Source organism: Syngnathus scovelli, chromosome 9, assembly GCF_024217435.2.
Source record: "Syngnathus scovelli strain Florida chromosome 9, RoL_Ssco_1.2, whole genome shotgun sequence".
Classification (NCBI taxonomy): Eukaryota; Metazoa; Chordata; class Actinopteri; order Syngnathiformes; family Syngnathidae; genus Syngnathus; species Syngnathus scovelli.
In genome coordinates, this window is record NC_090855.1 from 4,612,871 (window position 1) to 4,631,310 (window position 18,440).

Sequence of the window (18,440 nt, forward strand, 5' to 3'; positions counted from 1 at the left end):
GGTGACGAGGTTTATCGGACAATCTCATTGGTTGCTTTCTTTTAAATCAAATGTTTACATTAAACTGCAGCATTTAATTATTTTTAGTTCTTTTTTCTACCATTTCAAATCTCCCCTATGCGGTGTTTATCAACGGTCACCGTTTTCTAGCACTTGAGACATAAAACATGGGCAGTGCATGTTATTTATGCTTTTTCATAAAAACCCTTATTATTAGGTTCCGTGTGCGTTACTTGTTATGGTACTGAGGTGTAACAAGGTTGAACCAAACAAAAACCTTCAGGGTTCATTTTGAACGTATTCAATATTGCTGTATGTCTGTAAAGAAAGGTTAAAGAGTCATTTGAGAATTGTAATTTACTTGAAAAAAATTATTGACACTAATCCTGGTTGAATTTCACAGCCATTTTGTTATGCATTATTTTACAGTTCTGCATTACTTTTCAAGTGCATCATATTCATAGGCCTTTGAAAAAAAGTTACATATATTACAGTAACAATATCCACAATTTAGAAACATACACATTGTGAAATGTTAAATAATCATCCAATAATTAAATGTTAAATAATCATTAAAAAATTAACTCATGATAGGAGACAAGCAAATTACTCGAGTCAAATCCACCTTATTCAGTACATACAGTAAGATCTTGACAGTAATAATCTTCATGTGCAAAATTGTTAAACGTACTTCACTCTTAACGATCACATATTCGACAACCAGTTTCTTTTTTTGTTGTTACTTCATGACAGAAATGTTCCAGAAGAACAACATGGCCAGTGCATATCATTGTGAATGAAGGACAGAACAAACCAGACAATATCGACATGTTTAGTTTTTGTACCGATATCTGATTTTCTCTTACTAATTGAGGCTGTGTAAGGATTTTTTTTTTTACAATATCCCCTCTAAAAAAGTTTCCAGGTCGGACAAACAACCAGAAAAATCATAAAAACAATGTATCAGTAATTGATGGAAGCTGTAATACAATTGAGGATAAAAATTTCAAATCATATTGCACTAGTGTTTCAATTATGGATGTCGTAGTGCAAAAGCATAAAAAAAATAAAACACTGGTGCTGTAGTGTTTGAGTCGCTGTTCTTATATAAAAATTGTGACACACCTATTTGGTTGTGGTGACCTCATGACTAAAAGGTATGGTGCTAGAGGTTCCCGGAACTTGCCTGATTATGAAAATTTAAAAAGCAGTTGTGGTTGCGGGAGATACAAAGAAAGACACAGCACTTGAGGCACATAACTCGTGATGTCCTCTGACAGTTGCCGAAACGACACCTGCCCCCTTCACCCTCTGCGAGTTGCTCTGGCCAGTGGCCCGAACCGTCGTACCGTGTAGTCGCATCGGGGAGTGGGCTTTCTTCCACTGTACCGGGGTTAGGTGGGTCAGGGGAGGGTCGAGGGAGGACAGAGTTCTGAGGGTCTGTGCCGCTGGAGTGGATCAAGGCTTTGGATACGGCCAATCTGAAGTCCATAAGAGACAAAGGTGCTTGTGCGGTCATGTGATCGAGTCTGTACAAAAGCCAGGAGTTGACCAAAGCCATATCAGTTAGGTACCAGAGCACAGCGAGAGGCCAGCCTGTTGGTGAGGTGGAAACCGGGATGGAGTAAAGATTCAACAATTCTCGATTGAGGCGAGCCGCCGCCTGGGCTTTCTCAAAGTTATTAATGAGAGACGCCATGTTTTTATGACCGTTTCCTGCCGTGGAGAGAATGAAGCCGCGGTGCGACCTGCGCAGCATCAGCTTGCCGTCCGAGCTTACGAACTCGTCTCCGATCTGGCCCTGGGCTCCTCCGACCCGGCCCGCACCGTGGATCCCTGCCGTTAGGAGGCGCTCCAACATGGCGGGAGTGGAGAGTTCTTGCTTGCAAAGAAACACAGTGCTGCCTTTGGGGACCATTTTCTCGATGGTTTCCTCCTTATTGGACAGATCCGCTTTAAGATCCACGTGAAGAAGAAAGCCCCCAAATCCAATCAACGTGGTGCTATGCAGAGCCAGCCTGTTATTGTGCACCTTACCAGTTAAAGGAATTAAATACTGATCCACTGCTAAGTCACCTTGTCTTCTAAGTGACTGGCAGCCATTTTGGAAGCGGCACAATAATGGCACAACCTTCCACAGAGGGTCCACAGAGTCATCATCTCTCCTGTCAGCGGGATGATGAGAAAAGTCGCTACGAGTTCTTTCTCTCGTATTACTATCGTGCGGATCCTGAGCAAGTTTCAACAAGCGCGAGAGTTGGAGGAAGCGGGAAAGCGGCATGGTATCCGCAATCAAGGGCACCTTGGTCAAGTTGTCCCAGTAGAGTCGTGGACTGGGAAACTGCAGGGAAGAAGCAAAAACTGAATAAGTTATGCTAAATTTTGCATCGAACAATGAAAGCCCCAAATGAGAACTGGATGCACAAACTTTTAAAGTTCCCATTGCAATGTGGATCCCAACAAACTGGGCGACTTCCCTCGCAGTGACGCAGTCGGATGTTTGATTTGTGCAACGGGCCATTTCGACCCAGGTGTCCCAGCTAAAATACCTGGAGAAGTACTCGGTGGGCTCTCTCGTTGCTGCTTTGGACACCCTTCAGAATAATAAAAACATTTCATCACATTCTTTCACATTATTAACCTCTAACGAATTTTTTTTTTGCCACCTTACCTTTGTGTGGTTCCTTCTGGCTGTTGAGAGCAGTCGCCGTGGGTCTTATCGAAATAGGCCAAGACTTCTGCTTCTGCGTCAACGTGCGGTTCCGACAACTCCCAAATTCTTGCATCCTCTTCATCAGAAGCCTGCAGAAGATAGCTCCGCACGTCCGCCGGATTCTGAAACTCTGCTTCGGCTGAGAGTTGCCAGTTGTTAATATTTGATCGTTGCATAGTGAGACAATGTTTAAATTCATTTAAGTAGTTTGACATAAGGTTCAAACAAGGCAGAATCTCCATTTTTTTATTGATACAGGTGAATAGAAAACAAACCTTGTCCGTCAGCAAAGTCGTGAACATCCATCATCTCTGATCCATCTTGCTGAATGCCGTCATCTGTAACATTTCAAAATGTCTTCCGTAAGCTTCGATTTAGCGTGAACACGTTTGAAAACAAACCAGGACTCACATAAAGAGCAGGTTGTGCTTGGATGGAGCATCCGTCTGACATCATCGGATGCTTCCGGGCTTCTAGCCAGGGGAAGTTCCCTCTCTTCCACTTTCACCGGGTAGAAGATGCACTGCTTGTTGCTAAAGTCCGGGGAAAGGCGGCAGTCGCTGGACGTGGTCTCAGTGTCGGTGACTGAGCGTTTCGGAACAAAACGTTTAATTTGCGGGAATATAGGACCAGAAGTGGATCAAATCTGATCTTGATCAGGTTTAGGCTGTTTACACTTCCACTAAAAAAACAACTGCAGTTTTAAAATTTAAATTTAGCTTAACACTAGCATTAGCACTAACGTTAGCTTAACACTATTCTGAGTACTTACGTGGGCTGACGGAGTTCCGATCGGTGACTTGCTCCACGTTCCATTCCCTGCTTTGGCTATCCGGTGTGGACCGGGTGTCATGAATCGGGACTCTGGTCTCCTGCTTTACCAGAACCGTGCGAATGTCTCGGTTTTGTTGTGGTTGCGTGCCTGCTTCCGATCCCAGCAGCAGATCTGATGTACTCTCCTCAACCTTGATCATAGCTTGCGTCTCATTTTCAGAGGTGCACTTCAAATTCTGAAATGAATATGAATTAAAAAACTCCTTAAGTTTTATTAGTAGCATTTTTGCGAAGACAGTGGTGTAGTACTTCTCTTCTCACCTGTCTTTGATTTATACGGGAGATCATTACACGAGGCTGCCCGGGTTCAGCAGTTACGATCTTCTCAAGATAGATTCCTGGAGATGGCTCCCTGTTTGGAGATACACTGGCTTGCTCCTCAATAGTGTAACTTGGGGGAATAATTGAAGGGCTTCTGTGGGGATCAGGTCCCGGAAGAATATCTGTCTGGGCAATCGTCTGATCTTGATGATTAATTTGGGAATTATATTCTAGTTTTTCATAAATGACCTGACAATCCTCCTGTCCTACCTCGAATTCAGTTCTTGTGACAGGACCCGGTTGTAAAGATTTCCTCGACATCGCATTCGCTTTTAGACGCGCTCGTCCTTGTCGTTTACATCCTTTTCCCGCTTTCTTTTTCTTCTGGACTAACACCTCCTCTTCCTCGTTTTTAACTCCTACCTGTTGCGTGGAGCAGGACACCGACTGCAAGTTTCTCGCTTCTCTTGCTTGATCTTCAGTTTCAAAGCTCCTGGCTTCAGGATTAGCAACTTCAACCGATTCACTTTGGGGAATGTTGTCCTGAAGCAAATTGTTTTCATTGTCCTCCCCGACGGTGACGAGGTCCACTCCAAGAAGATCATCCTCCTTGACGTCTTCTTCTACGGGGGCCCGGTGGTCAGATTCTAAATTCTCGGGTGAACGTTCTTGCTGTTTATCCATGGACTCTGCAGATTCATTTCGCTTCACCACAGCGGTGCTTTCAAGGCGAGGATCCAAATTAGAAGCCTTGTTGTTTTCGATCGGTTCTAATGGTTTCGAAGAATCCGGAGGATGAACATCGTTTTCACCGGGTAAAGCCAGAGATGGAATCAAAGCAGGAAATGAGACATTTGGTTGACTTTCTTCTAACGCCGTCAAGGGTTCACTACCCCAAGCGGTGGTCGGATTGATAAGACTTTCTTGATGGTCGACATTTAATCCAGAGACGCCTTCAAAGACGTTGCCATTAGTGTACGTAAGTTGAGGACTTTCTAAAACATGTACCATGGCCTTGTGCTTCTGAAGTGAAGCAACTTCAGTGAATATCTCCCCGCAGTTTTGACATTCCAACGCTCGCTTGGAATGCGCCGCGGTGATCACCCCTTCAACCTCCAAGTTGGATGAAGGTTTTCGTTTTCGACCCGTTTTTGGTTTGACGAGCTGGGTTTCAGACGCTTGATGTGATGATGTCTTCAGAAATGACAGCAAGGAGAGAGTTTTGGTGTTCTTTTTGGATTTGCCTTTTTTCTTCTCAGGATTATTTGCAGTCTTGGTTTCGGGGATTGCCTGGTTGTCTTCGCTGTGTTGGGATGGGTTTTCTGGAGGTGGAATCTCTTGTGCGGATGTTTTGGAAGGGTCCAATTTGTGAACCTTCAGCTGGGGCTGCTTATGACCTTTGAGTAAAAGGAGAGAATCTTGCGTGACTTGTGTGCAGGGTGATTCGGTTTGGTTGTTTTTGGGGCTCATTGTGTCTTCCTTTTTTTTCTTCCCTTTATTTGTCATCTTTTTCACCTTTGTATTCTTGGAAGAACATTTCTGTTCACCTTTCGACTTGATTTTCTTCTTTTGTTTACTTTTATGCTGATCTCTTGCTGCACATTCTTTTTTCAATTTTTTCTTCTTTTTTTTTTGTTTTGCCGGTGAATCCAAACTGACTTCACCCGGAGATGCCGTGTTAGCTTTTTTACTTTTAGCGGCAATTTTTCCCTTCTTCTTTGATGCCACTTTATTCTCCGACGCGTTTATTGCCCCGTCGATCGCGGGTTCTTTTTGCGGAGACTGGCATTGCTGCGAAGGCACTCTTTGTTTTTTATTTTTCTTCTCTTTCTTCCGTGGATTGAAATTAACAAGATGAGACTTTTTGGTTCTTTTGCGTTTCGCTTGTTTGCCATCACTTTGTAAATCTTCGTCAAGGATGGAGCCTATCAGTTCTTGCATATAGCCTTGGATGATCAAGGCTCTGGCGGGCTTTCTTTTGCGTACTTTCACAAGTTCTTGAGCTGACATTACATTTACAGGTAACTCCGAGGTCTGTGGGGCCTCTTTATTGGATGAATGTGAAGGACCCTTTTTAGCAGAAGCAACCGTGGCATCAGAAAGACTCTCCACCTCTTTGTTGTTCTCCTTTCCATCAACCGGTAACTCTTCATCTTGTGTCGTCTTCTCTCGGGATTCCTGAGAGGTCCCGTTATCGGGTAACGAGTGGACCTGAGCTTGACTGGCTTTTTGATTCTGATCCTCCTCTTGTGAGTTAGCTCCAGGTTCCCCTAAATCTTGTATGGGTGTCTGTGGTGGGGCTAAAGTGGAATCGCAGAGATCTTGTTGATCCGTGTGGAGTGATGTCGGGTTCTTCTCAACTGTAGGTTGCGACAACGGGATTGTGCTTTGTAGAGATGACAAGTTTTGCTCAACTAAAGGCCCGAACGATGGGACTGGCGAGCCGGTATCGTGCTCATTTACAATACTTTGATAGGAAGTTTTCTCCAGTTCAGTGGTTGGTACCAACGAAGGGTTTGGGATTTCTGGTGGTTGCTCATTTTGTGATGGCTGCTGCTCTGCAGTTGGTGTCAAGGCAGGGGTTAGTTCTAATACGACCGTTTGCTCGAGGTCTTGGAAAACCAGCGACTTAAATAAATTGGAGTTTGTTGACTCAATCCCAGGTTGAGGATGAATTTGATGCATGACCTCTCCCCCTGAAGAAAATCGATGTTCACTTGGAGCAAGACCGAGTGCCAGACTTTCACCTGACACAATTTGTGAGCCCAACTCTGAGAAGGGCGGGTTGATGAACTGCTCGTCGGGTGTAATCGGTTCTAGTATGATCGTTTGTTCCATCGGGTCAAACGGGTTGTTTGAAAAGTCTCCTTCCGCCGTCTTCGATTCTACCCGTGTCGATTCCATAGACTCCGATTGGAGCGGTTTGAGGTTTAAACTGAGCGGTTTGGAGACCTGCTGAACTTCCAATGGTGGCGCATGAGGCGGGACTTGACCCAAAATCACAACTTGGTTTACTTTCTGGACGTTTCCCAAAGATTCGATAAGTTTCCGTATGGGCTCGGTGTCGATGTTGCCATCGACTTTCTGAAGAGGCCCATTGGGCTCCAATTGTAGCAATGACGTTTGGGCGATGGATATGGGCGTTATCACTGGAGTAAAATGATTTATGTGTGACCTGGCTTGCATGGCTTTCCCGAGTGAATCGAGCGAAACACTGTGCTTGTTTGTAAGATGACGAAGGCGCATCTTGGGACTTTTGAAAGTTGCCTTGCAAAAAGTGCAGGGATACTTGGGTGTTAAGGCATCTGAAGATGAAGAAAGCAGAAATACATTATTAGACATATTTGAGACGTTTAGGCCTTTAAAATAAAAGTAGTCATCCATCACCATATTGCATTTCTTTTTTTTTACATCCATACGGTATAATAATGTAATTTACTATATAATGTCCATTATCCAATTTTATATCACAGATTGTGACCAATGGACTTTTGTGTGATTTATTTTTTTTTTTTACATAAGCAGTTACCACAGAAAATGAAGATTGTGAGCACATAAAATAACACCTGCCCCTCACATCTATATTGACACTATACAAAAAGCTTTAAAAAAAAAAAGTACATGGCTACTTTGGGATGCCCCGTGACACAATTGTACTTTCTCGTTTTTTATCTCTTACCTTGCTCTTTTTTCCGTTTTACTTTAATTTTGGCCTCTTCCGCTTTTCGGGCATCTTCCGGCAAGTGGGACAGCAAATGTTTCTGGAGTCCATTGGACATGCTAAACCTGCTCCCGCACTCCTTGCAAACATACGGCCGCTCTCCTGTGTGTACACGACTGTGATACTTGAGCAGTGTTGTTGTTTTGCACGTTTTGCCACAGTCGGGACAGGTGTAACCATCCTGCCCGACGTGAACCTTTTTGTGGAGCGTGAGCTCGGATAATCTTTTAAAGGTCTGGCCGCACAGAGGACACTTGTAGGGTTTCCTTTCCACGTGTGTTTTTTGATGCGCCATGAGCTCGGTGGAGTTGGTGAAGTGGCTATCGCAATGATAGCAGGTGAAAAGCGAATTCCTCAGGATGCATTGCTCGTATTCGACTGGATGGCTCAACTTCAGGTGGCGTTGTTTGCTCTTGGAGTCGCTGAAGATGATGTGGCACTCGATGCATTGCAGGGAAAGCTCTGATGCTGAAATACAACCCAAGATTGTTTTAGTACAGAGGGAATCAATCACATCAATCTTGCTGAGTGTTAGCAAAACAAGTTACTCACATGTTAGCGGCATAACCACGGGCTTGGTCATGTCCATCTTTAGAGGATCTACCATGGCTTTCTTGGAGGGGTAACGTCTTTCCTTTTTCTTGAACTTTTGTTCATCAGCACCGGGATCTTTGTTTGAGTTGAGTGTCAGCTCTGATGGAGGATTGTTCTTAGGATCATGATCCACCACCATCTCGTCCTTGTTGTTTGAGGGTTCAACAGTCTTCGTGGCTTGTTGAAGGGACTCATCTGTGAGTGGTTCATTAATCTGGGTTCCATTGGTGTCTTCAACAGATGTATCCCTCGCTTCTTGTGCACCTGCTTCTCTTGGTGCTGCCTCAGTAGAATCGGTGTCATTGTTCGGTGGATCCAGAGCAGTTTGGGTGGTCAAAGGGTATTGCTCACTTTCCTCCTGGGTTGGGCTCAGCATGGCTCTTATGCTGCACTAGCTCACACGTCTCTTTGGATCAAGAAAATAAATATTATTATGTGAATACTGAAGAGCTTCCAATTATTTACAGAACTTTGTACATGCAGGTACACATTTAAAAAATGATGCATGACACATTAGATATTGTTATATCAGGTATTCACAGGCTGGGATTGCATCCTCTAGTTATTCTATATAATTTACTTGGTGTCATTTATAAACTGAGAATAAAGAGTATAGAAGACGATCACACGGGATTTAACAACTGGCACTTCCATGAATGTTTTTTTTGGGGGCGTAATACACAATTTGTCGGCTTTTTTGAATGACTGAAGAAATCACAAAGTACTGAAATTTGTGAGGTTGAAATAACATGATCAGATTCATCAATACAAACACTGAGCTTTATTTCAATACTTTTAACTTGTTTATTTTGTGTACTTGAGCTTATTTCAAGTTTTGCTCCTATGGAATACTTTAGAATCCGTTCTACACATTTTTCAAATGAGGACCCGGGTAAATAAACACCTGCAGCCATTATTTGAAGATATTCAACATTTTGAGGGAAGGGACAAGACTGTTTTATAACTATATTATTACTTGAAGCAAATGACCTACTTATGCGTATTTGCTAGTGTTTATTGTGCACTATCCAGATGGCCACGGGCAGGCGAGAGAATGAATGGGATAATGCATTTGTACTACAATAGACGAGTGATGGGAGCTGGAGCGCAGCTGTTGGACATGAAGATGGACTTCAATTCTTGCATCAGAAGAGGACTAGGACCAATATTAAGACATGCTGGGCCCAAAACTAAAGATGCAGAGATAAAGTATACATTATCTGCATATGAGGATAAGCCTAGTTAGCATAAATTCAGTAAATCTGTGACATTAATCCCACTGGGATTCGCTAAAACGTTTAATAACAAAAAGACTGTTCGTTTAGGACGATAAGTGTATAAACACGAGTGGACATGAAGATGTTTAGTGTTACCTGAGCCGGGTGATCCACAAAACCATCACAGCGTCGTTTTCTCACAAAGCCTACAAAACTGGAGCCACAGCCTTCGTGACGTCACAACCGAGGAGAAGCCGCAAAAGAGGGGAGGGGTCTTCTGGTGATCCAAGCGAATTAGTGCCCCCTACTGGATTGGAAGGTGAAACGAACGATTTACAACTAAACTTTTCTAGATTTTTTTTTTTGTTTAAGTAATTTTATCTGATTTTCATATTATAATAACATTAATTAGATATTGCTTTATATTATTTATTGTTATATATTATATTTATAACTATGACATACAAAGAAATATCCCTTTATCCGATATGTAAATGTATTTGTAACAATTTACCATGTCGTTGTGAATAATGACAAGGAAAGTTAAACATTGACATTAAGGACAGTTTATTACAAATAGGGAAAAAACAATTCATTATTTAGTTTGTTCATTTTTTTCACTCCTATAAATTCATGATAAGGTAGCAGTCGCTGTTGGAACATCTCGGGAATTAAAAAAAACAGCCTTCCATAATTAAGTGTTCATCCCTCTGCGTCAGGAAACGGCAGCTCGCCAATGGCGTGTTTTACGTAATGCAAATGAAGCTGAGTCAGGTCGTCAAAGCCCTGACCACATTCAAAACATTCAAATTCCCAATACTTAGGATGCTCTCCGTTTTGGTTTTGTTCCTCTTGCTCAGCCACGTCAAGCTCTTCGGTCTTTTGTTCTCCTCCAACATCCTCACCCGCAGATGATTTAGTTGGCTGGTGTACAAGTTCCCCACAATCTGATTGAGAAGACTCTTGATTCTCAAATAGCTCTCCAGGCTTCTCCAACCCTTGAGATCTTTGCAAACTTTCTTCTGTTTTTTGTTCCTCTTTGTCATCTGCAATAATTTCATTTTCCATCACGCCTTCATCACCGGACCCGCCGACGAGCTTTTTTGGACTCGTGGCGCCAACAGCCGGTCTGGATGAAGCGTGACTGCTGCTAACATGATCATTAAGCAGAAGTGATGTCGAAAATCGTCTGGCGCAAATCAAGCACTTGTACTTCCCCAGGTGGTATTTTTGCAGATGTTTATCCAGGTTAACCTCTTGGGTAAAACCCCGGTGGCAAGTCAGACACCAAAAAGGCCTGGTTTTATGAAGATCATCATGAGCCCACCACGCACTGAGGCTATCAAAAGACTTGTTGCAGGGATCGCATCTGTGCACTTCATGCGATATGTGAGTCATCAAATGAGCTCGCAGACGAGTTTCCCTGAAGAAAGTCTTTGGGCACATGGGGCAGTCGTACTTGTAACAACTTTCACCCACCGGGCTTTTCGATGTCGAGAGCCTTCTCTTGTGGCGCTCCAGGTGCTTTTCATATGACAGAAGATAAAAATAAGCTTTCCCGCATGATAGGCACCTATATATTGACTTAGGGTATTCGGTTGGTGATAAAAGTGGGCCGTTTGTGCTCGTTTGGGGATCTCCCTCAGGTTTAGGTATCCCATCCGGAGCAACGTCCTGGTCGTCGTTCTTCCCTTGAGTGTCCGAGTCATCCTTAGTCGTTGTCCGTCCGTGATCCTGCGCAACTTTGCTCTGTTTGGCTAGAAATAGGGGGGGAGATGCATGGTTAAGCAAAGTTTTTTTTTTTTTTAATAGGCATTTTGGAAAAGTGTTTTTAGGAAAGGTGAGAAAAGGTCATTTAGTTGCAGCAGATGCGTAGATGTTAGATTTGGATTAGTCAGAGGTTTTCTAACTAGTATTATTAAGCATTGTGTACTATTTGGGTTATTTGAAAAAAAAATTAAAATGCATTAAAATCACCTAATATTTAACTGTCTTGTTTTTAACCTTTGATTGCGACAAAATTTGCCATTCACACCTCCAGTATTTTTTTTTTTAAATGCAATCCAGCCGAATATATTTTCCGCCTATAATATTCTACCGTTAGCAAGAAATTGTGCCAATCCCACCCCTAACATTGTATTATCATAAAAAAAGCCTCCAACAACACAATCTGTTTCCAACAATTAAACCAATCAAGACTTCATCAAAACTAAAGAAAGAAAAAAAAAAATGTGGCCCTTAAAATTATAAAGTGTTCAAACTCGGAAGACATAGAGCTATGAAGCGGTTGACTCAAGTACGCATATTTTTTGCCACATCACACAGCTTTAGTGAGTCGATGTGAAGTCATTACACGAGCCACTAATTCAGACTACAATAGATGCCTTTATTATACAGGTTGCTTCAAAAACAGCACGTAAACAGGCATTTAGTCACCCTCGGGAGGAGAAAAAAATAGCTTCATTCATATTTACTCCACAAAGGCTCCCTCAAAATTAGCGTCAAAATTTCTAGGAACCATCCCAAATGCATACAAGCACCACATTTTCATTTAATCAATAAATAGCAAAATAGAGATAAACAATGGAAAGGAAAGGGGGCGGGGCTTAGTAGTCATTCATGCAAAACAACATGTACATTAAACTGACGATATTAATTCTCGACGTCAGGCTTTTTCTTTTCTGTACAGTGCACACATTAGGTTTGCTCAGCTGCTAAGCATTTGAGCTTCAATATTTTTTGCCGACAGCGGAAAAAGAAGTTCGTCCAGAATCCCTTCCCCATCGACGTGTTACGCTTATATATTTTGATACGACTATACGTTTAATATATCACCAAAGAAAAAGCTTCTTGAGCTTTACAATGTAAACTTTAATACATGCCTTGTGCATGTTTGGTATAATGCCATTGCAAATCTGATTCCTGGCTAAAGGTAGCCCCGCATTCAAGACAAGTGAGGACATCTGAATCTTCTGACGAAACAGCAGCAAGGCCGCTTTGCCATTGACCATCCCCAGCCACGGACGACGAGAGAACGTCTTTCTTGCTCTCTTGCTTCTTTGACGCGAGAGGGGGAAAGTACGTCCCTGTGGGTCTGACTGTGTTCAAAGCGGCGCTGAGGCGTAAGCGGACCTCATCGGGCAGCCGAAATCGGACCTGATCGTGCCAGGCCAGATGTTGCTGCAGCTGGCTGTCTGTTAAAAAGCCATGGCAGCAGAGGGCGCAGCCAAAAGGTCGGCTTTTCGCTTTGCTTTTGTGACTTTCTAACTGTCCCTCGGTCTGGAAAGCTTTACCGCATTTCCCGCACTTAAAGAGACATTTGACGATTGGTTCCGAGAGGCGGCTGAGAAGCGGCGAGACCTTGCCTGAGAGTTCGGGAGCTTGGATCGCCATTTTAGACCGTGAGTATAATTTAGGGTCAGGAAGGTCGCATTCAAGATTTGGGAGAGAAGTATCAAATGTGCTTATTTCTGTTGAAACATTTTCAGTCTTAATTTCACAATTTGTGATTTGAGCGTCCGACACAGCTTTCTCTTCTCTACTCTCCGAGTGGGCTTGCCACGAGTGGGCACGAAGGCCTCTAGCTTTAGAAAAACTGTCCGAGCAGAGGGAACACTGGTAATTTTTCGCAATGGGTGTTGTCGAGCTGGATTCGGACTCGACGTTAGTGACCCCGTTCGTCGCAGTGAGCGAGGAGTCACCTTCTTCGGCTTCTAAAGTGTTGGCATGCTTGGCTACAGAAAAGCTTTGTGCACACGTTTGGGGAGTTCCCGTACATGAGTCCAAGGTGTCGTTCTTGGGTTGTGGCGGCGGGGAGGACAGACAGCTGTCAGGAATGTGATCTCGAAGAGCGCAAAGATTATTGTTGGTGTGCCATCGTTTATGAGAGCCGAGGGCAGAGTTAGACAAAAATCGCTTGCCGCATTCCGAGCAGGGAAACGGGTAACCTTTCCTTAATGCTTCCTCGCGAGTCTCCAAGGACAAGGTCCCTTTTGCTCTTTTTTTGTTACCTTTAGCGTGAACTCTTTTATGCAAGTTCAACGCGCCAACGATTGAAAAGCTTCTTTGGCACTTGTTACATTTATATTTCAAATCAGTTTCATTTTCCATCTGCGCTTCCTCCATTTCTTTTTTAAAGTTACGGGGCGACGCGTTTCCTTTCGAGTTCACGTCGGGCAATTTGACTGACTCAATACTTTCGTTTTCGGTCTTGAGCTCCGTTTCGTGACTCTCTTTTTTAACGCACAGCTTTCTGTGCGCCCGCAGGGAGGCCCGGTTAGCGAAATGCTCGAGGCACACGGCGCATTCGAAGTCCTCCTGCCTAGCGTATGGCCTCGGCGGCGATGGCGAGCGCTCGCTCTCATTTTCGTGATACCTCATATGGAACTGAAGCGCTTTGGCCCGGGAAAAGAGCTTCCCGCAGGCGGAGCAGCTGTACGTATTCTTTTGCAGCTGCTCGACCTGATGCTGAAAAGACTTACTAGGTGGTGGGAGGAGTTCATTATGCACCACCTGGTGTCTGACCAGACTGGAAAAAAGGCGGAAGGATCGCTCGCAAAACTCACACTTATGGTTTCCGTTTTCGTGCGTACGCATGTGCAACGTCATCAGTCCCTTGTGTCGGAACTTGCGACCGCACACGGGACACGCTACTTTCATGCTAGAACGAGACCGCCCGCTGTGTAACAGCTGCGTGGCGCCCGTTCTAAGCCGCACGTCGTCGCACTGACTCGGATTTTGCTTATGATGCGAGTAAGCCCCTAAAGACCAAAAACCTTTCCCGCACTGCTCGCAGTGATAAATTTTAGGCCCTAAAAGAGTTTTCTTGGGATTGTACACTTTTGTCGCACCCGATTCTTTGCTAGGCGTGGCGTGGTTGCTCATGCGGTTTAACACGCCAAACCTTTCGCAATCTCGGCACAGCGCTTTTGGACCGCGTTGATCGGACAAATGTGACAGATCTGTCCCGCACACGTAACATGTCACAATTTTCTGCTCAAATACATCGGCCTGGTTTGATTCTTGGTTAGTTTCGTTCTCGTAATCGGGAGTGTGATCTGCTGCAAAGGTAAGGACTTCATTGTCACGTGTGTAAACTTCCACTGACTGACCTTTAGTCCAATGTCTCCTCTTACGAATGTAGTGCCACGATATGTGAACTCGCAGTGATGGCTCGCTAGCAAAGCACCGGTAACATGCCGGACAAGCAAACGGTTCTCTGGATTGGTTGGTTTCTGCCGCCGTCGTCGTCGGAGGACACTGTTCCTTAGCCGGGTCAAGGTCAACCTGTACAATTTTCAAGTCAAGCTCCGGTTTCGAAACCAGATTACTGACTGAAACATTGTCTCGGCCCTCCTGGTCGGATCCGGAATCGGGGTTCGGGTTCAAGTCTTGCTCGGGTTCGTCCTCTGATTCACTTGCACTTATCACCATTACATTTAAGTCCCCGGGTTCGTAAGTCTCCATCACGTCTTCTTCGGGCTCATCAACATCAGGGTGATCTTCGGCGTTTTGTGTCAACTCCTGAGTCACTTTCAGTTCTCCTTCCAAAGTCTCCTGCTGAGGAAGCGGAGGCGAATACGCCTGGACTAATTTGTCCGTTTCCACAAAGGCGGGGACATGTTGAAGCTGATGAGAGTGAAGCGCCGACAGTCTGGAGAACTTGAGGCCGCAATTTGTACATTCAATTGCTTTCTTCTGCACCTGGTCTACTTGGTGGAGAAATGACTTTACTGGAGTCTCGCCACCGTGCGCCATGCGTTGATGTCTGTAGTAGAACGTTTCCGTCATAAAAACTTTCCCGCAGGTCTCGCACGGAAACCGGTTTGGAGAATCCTTCGAATGGTTTTCGTGCCATTTCTCGTGGTTGAACCAGCCAATAAGGCCATTGAAGGACTTTTTGCAGTCCCGACAATAATAGACATTTTTCCTCATCTTTTCTGTCCTTTCTTTTGGAAAGCAGTCAATATTTTGGCTGAATCGCTGGTGCGTCTTCAAATGCTTCAAACCGGAAAAAGGTTTCCCACAGAAGCATTTAAAAACCTTCTCAGAAGTGGCACTTGTCTGCTTTTTGATGAGCTTGGCTGCTTGTGCATCAGTATCAGTCCCGTGTCTTGAAGTTCTTCTTGATTTAATTAACTTTTCTTCATGGCAACGACGATGGGCATCAAGGGCAGATGCACGAGAATAATTCCGTCCACAAGTCTCACATTGAAAGGACTTTTTCTTTAATTGTTCCAAGTCATTAAGTAGAGATTTGGAAGCTTGTATGTGGGTACGTTCATGATTGAGAAAGTGTCCTAAAATGGAATATTTTTTTCCACATTCAGTGCATTCAAAGAAGTTCTGCTTTGCGGCCCCAGGAATCTGCTGGGTGTCAGAACTTGGAATACGGTGGCTTTCCATATGGGCTCGGAAGAGGCTCATATCGGTAAATGACAATGTACATAATTGACAGGAGTTAGTACTTTCCTCATCTTCGTCAGCCATATCGGAATCGTCCATGGGCCCCAAATACATTGTGCACTTTCCATTAGGGTTCTGGTGGCGATGGTCCAAATAGGCTGCTTCCTCACCAAAGGCCTCTCCGCAATCTTGGCAGCAGTATGGCCCCGAGTCTAAAAAGAGGAATTCGGATTAGGGGTGTGCAACCCTCTGATAAAAAAAAAAAAACATTTCATATGTACCTCAAGACACAATAAGAAAATGATGTTCTGAGGAGTTGGCACAAATAATACAAGCTGAGTGAACAGAACGGACACATTTCTCTTCATTTTAACACCACTAGACTGGAATTACTAAAAGGTTGGTCTCAATTTGATGCATGTCTAAGTATTTCATAGAATCATAATTTTAATATTTCTCACAGGTCTCATAATCGTTTCATGTTGACCGTCGCATTTTACGCACATACCAAGTCGAATAACTTTAAATGACCTCGGTACGCACATATAATTTGATTTTCGTATGCAGCGATGTATTTCAAAATCAACGAAGATTTATTAGACCAATGTAGATTCTACCTGGACGATTGCTGTCCGCAGTGTCCTCGGACTTCGGCGCATCGCTGTTTGCCGATGTGACATCCATGGCGTTGGACGGTGCAACATCCATGGAGGGGGACTGCTCCTCCACTGGGACGTCATTCATCACGACGGCCGGAACTTGTTCCATTCTTGGCGCGGCGGTTTTGTTAGCACTAGCTTGTTTTGATGGCCCTCGTTAGCCGAAAAGCAAAGGCATAAATCTTTACGCATCGATGAAGATAGAGATCAAAGCGGGTAAAGCAATATGAATGTTTGTTAAATTCATTATTGTACAGAAAAGCTTAGATTTTTGGGGACGTTATGTCCAAGCACGACGAAAAAAACGTTAAGAATACAAAGCTTAACTGACTCGTGCAGTGGACTGAGGTTTCGTTTTTCTCCGGAAGTTCTTCTTCTTCGTCTATTTCGTTGAGAAGGATTCTCGGGGTTGATTGGACTCCCCCAACGTGACGTTCTCGTAGCCCCGCCCCCAATCGTACATCGCGTATAAACTTCGAATAAAAAAAGAGATATAAATACGTCATTGCACTCTTGCTAAATTAATCTCATATCACAAACTAAACATGGTTGACAGTGATTTGAAATATTGTGCAATTAAAAAAAAAATTCAAGTTAAAGCAATATGAATTCACCATAAGATCTCGATTTCTCTAATATAGTTAGAAGTGCATTTTTGTTTCTTTTTAATTAAACATACAAAGGGCAGTTTATATTTTATTTTTTGTTACAAGAACAGCAAGGATTAATATTACACCTTGCTAAAATGATTGAAAAGATAATGCAGTTCAGCAATTACAGCTTCAACGGCTGGTGAACGATGACCTATTTGCACCAATTAATCAAAAATAAATTAAATGACCTTCATTTAATTATGGATTGACATTTTAGCTCATTTTCTGATGAGAACGTTCAAGGAAGAGCGAACCCGGATGAAAGTAGTAGTGTCATACAAGTATAGTGTATATAAAAAGTCTACACACCCCTTCAAATGCCTGGTTTGTGTGCAGTATAAAGACATAAGACATGGTGTTTTAATTTTTTTACTTCTCTTCTTCAACTGTACAGAATATGCATCACAATTGGAAGAATAGTTTTGAATCTATCTAGGTCCTTTTTTTTTTTTTCTTTCGAAAGGGGTGTGCATATTTTTTATATGGACCATACTCGTCCAGTATGTCCATAAACAGTATTTCAGTGTAGACAGACGGCAATTCTGTCTATTTTACTTGCAAACTAGTCCTATAACACTGTACTCATAAAAGGCACACCGTATACTGTACATGAAACGTTTCAAATGGGACCAAAATAAAAACATTTTAAATGTTATTGACAGTAAACAAAATGGTCAGTTGGTCGGCACATATTAAAAAAGCATTTTTAAGGGTGAAACAACTACTGCTTCTAACCACAACAGCATCAACAGTCTTATTTAGATTAAATCAGTATAACTTGAAAAAATGTGCAGCCTAACTAAAGTTTATTTTGGCTTCTAATGCTCATCCAAGTCAGCTTGTCAAAATGCCCTAAGTGAGCATAAGAGAAATGAAGTCCAACAGAATAGAAAATTTAACAAATCCATAAATCAAGCTTTGTTTGCTACTGTTACAATGTCAAACTTCTCCTTGTGCATGTTGCAAGTAATGCAACTGAAGATCCAGCTCCCGTGGGAACGAGCTGCCGCATATCATGCACTGTAAAAGCCGCTCTTGGGTAAAAGGCAAACGAGCTCCCAGTCTGTGAGCTTCGCTCTGCGTGGCGAGCTGAGGTAGGGCCGGAGTTTGCGGGACGGGGGGCCTCTCGGTCAACACTGCCTGCGGGGTGAAAAAAATGTTCGGGAGCGGCGGTCTGGACAGCGGCGCGACCGAGACGGTGTGAAGGGAGTGAGTAGCGGGTAAAGCCAGGGCGGGGAGCGTGGTGAGGGCCGGGGAGAAAAAAGGCGACGGCTGGTTTAGGATGATCTGATTGGCCGTGACGATGGGTTGCTGCTGCAGGTCCTGTATGCTCCCCGGCTTGAGCTGCCCGGTGAGAAGCAACTGAGCACCCACGGGATTATT

General features: G+C 43.6%; 2 protein-coding genes across 2 annotated transcripts; both read right to left on the minus strand.

Annotated features, from left to right (window-relative positions):
* Positions 1-342: 342 nt before the first annotated feature.
* On the minus strand, positions 343-9,762 carry znf576.1 (zinc finger protein 576, tandem duplicate 1). Its single transcript, XM_049731157.2, has 10 exons — positions 9,497-9,762; positions 8,082-8,529; positions 7,488-7,997; positions 3,809-7,113; positions 3,486-3,723; positions 3,125-3,298; positions 2,989-3,051; positions 2,672-2,852; positions 2,429-2,594; positions 343-2,341 (listed from the first exon to the last, which is right to left on the minus strand). Exons 2-10 carry the CDS (start codon positions 8,497-8,499, stop codon positions 1,166-1,168), a joined length of 6,231 nt encoding a protein of 2,076 aa, XP_049587114.1. The 5' UTR covers positions 8,500-8,529; positions 9,497-9,762; the 3' UTR covers positions 343-1,165.
* A 1,943-nt stretch (positions 9,763-11,705) lies between these two features.
* si:ch211-261d7.6 (zinc finger protein 721) lies at positions 11,706-17,999 on the minus strand. Its single transcript, XM_049731173.2, has 2 exons — positions 16,363-17,999; positions 11,706-15,957 (listed from the first exon to the last, which is right to left on the minus strand). The coding sequence occupies exons 1-2, from the start codon at positions 16,511-16,513 to the stop codon at positions 12,212-12,214; spliced, it is 3,897 nt and encodes a 1,298-aa protein (XP_049587130.1). The 5' UTR covers positions 16,514-17,999; the 3' UTR covers positions 11,706-12,211.
* Between the last annotated feature and the right edge of the window lie 441 nt (positions 18,000-18,440).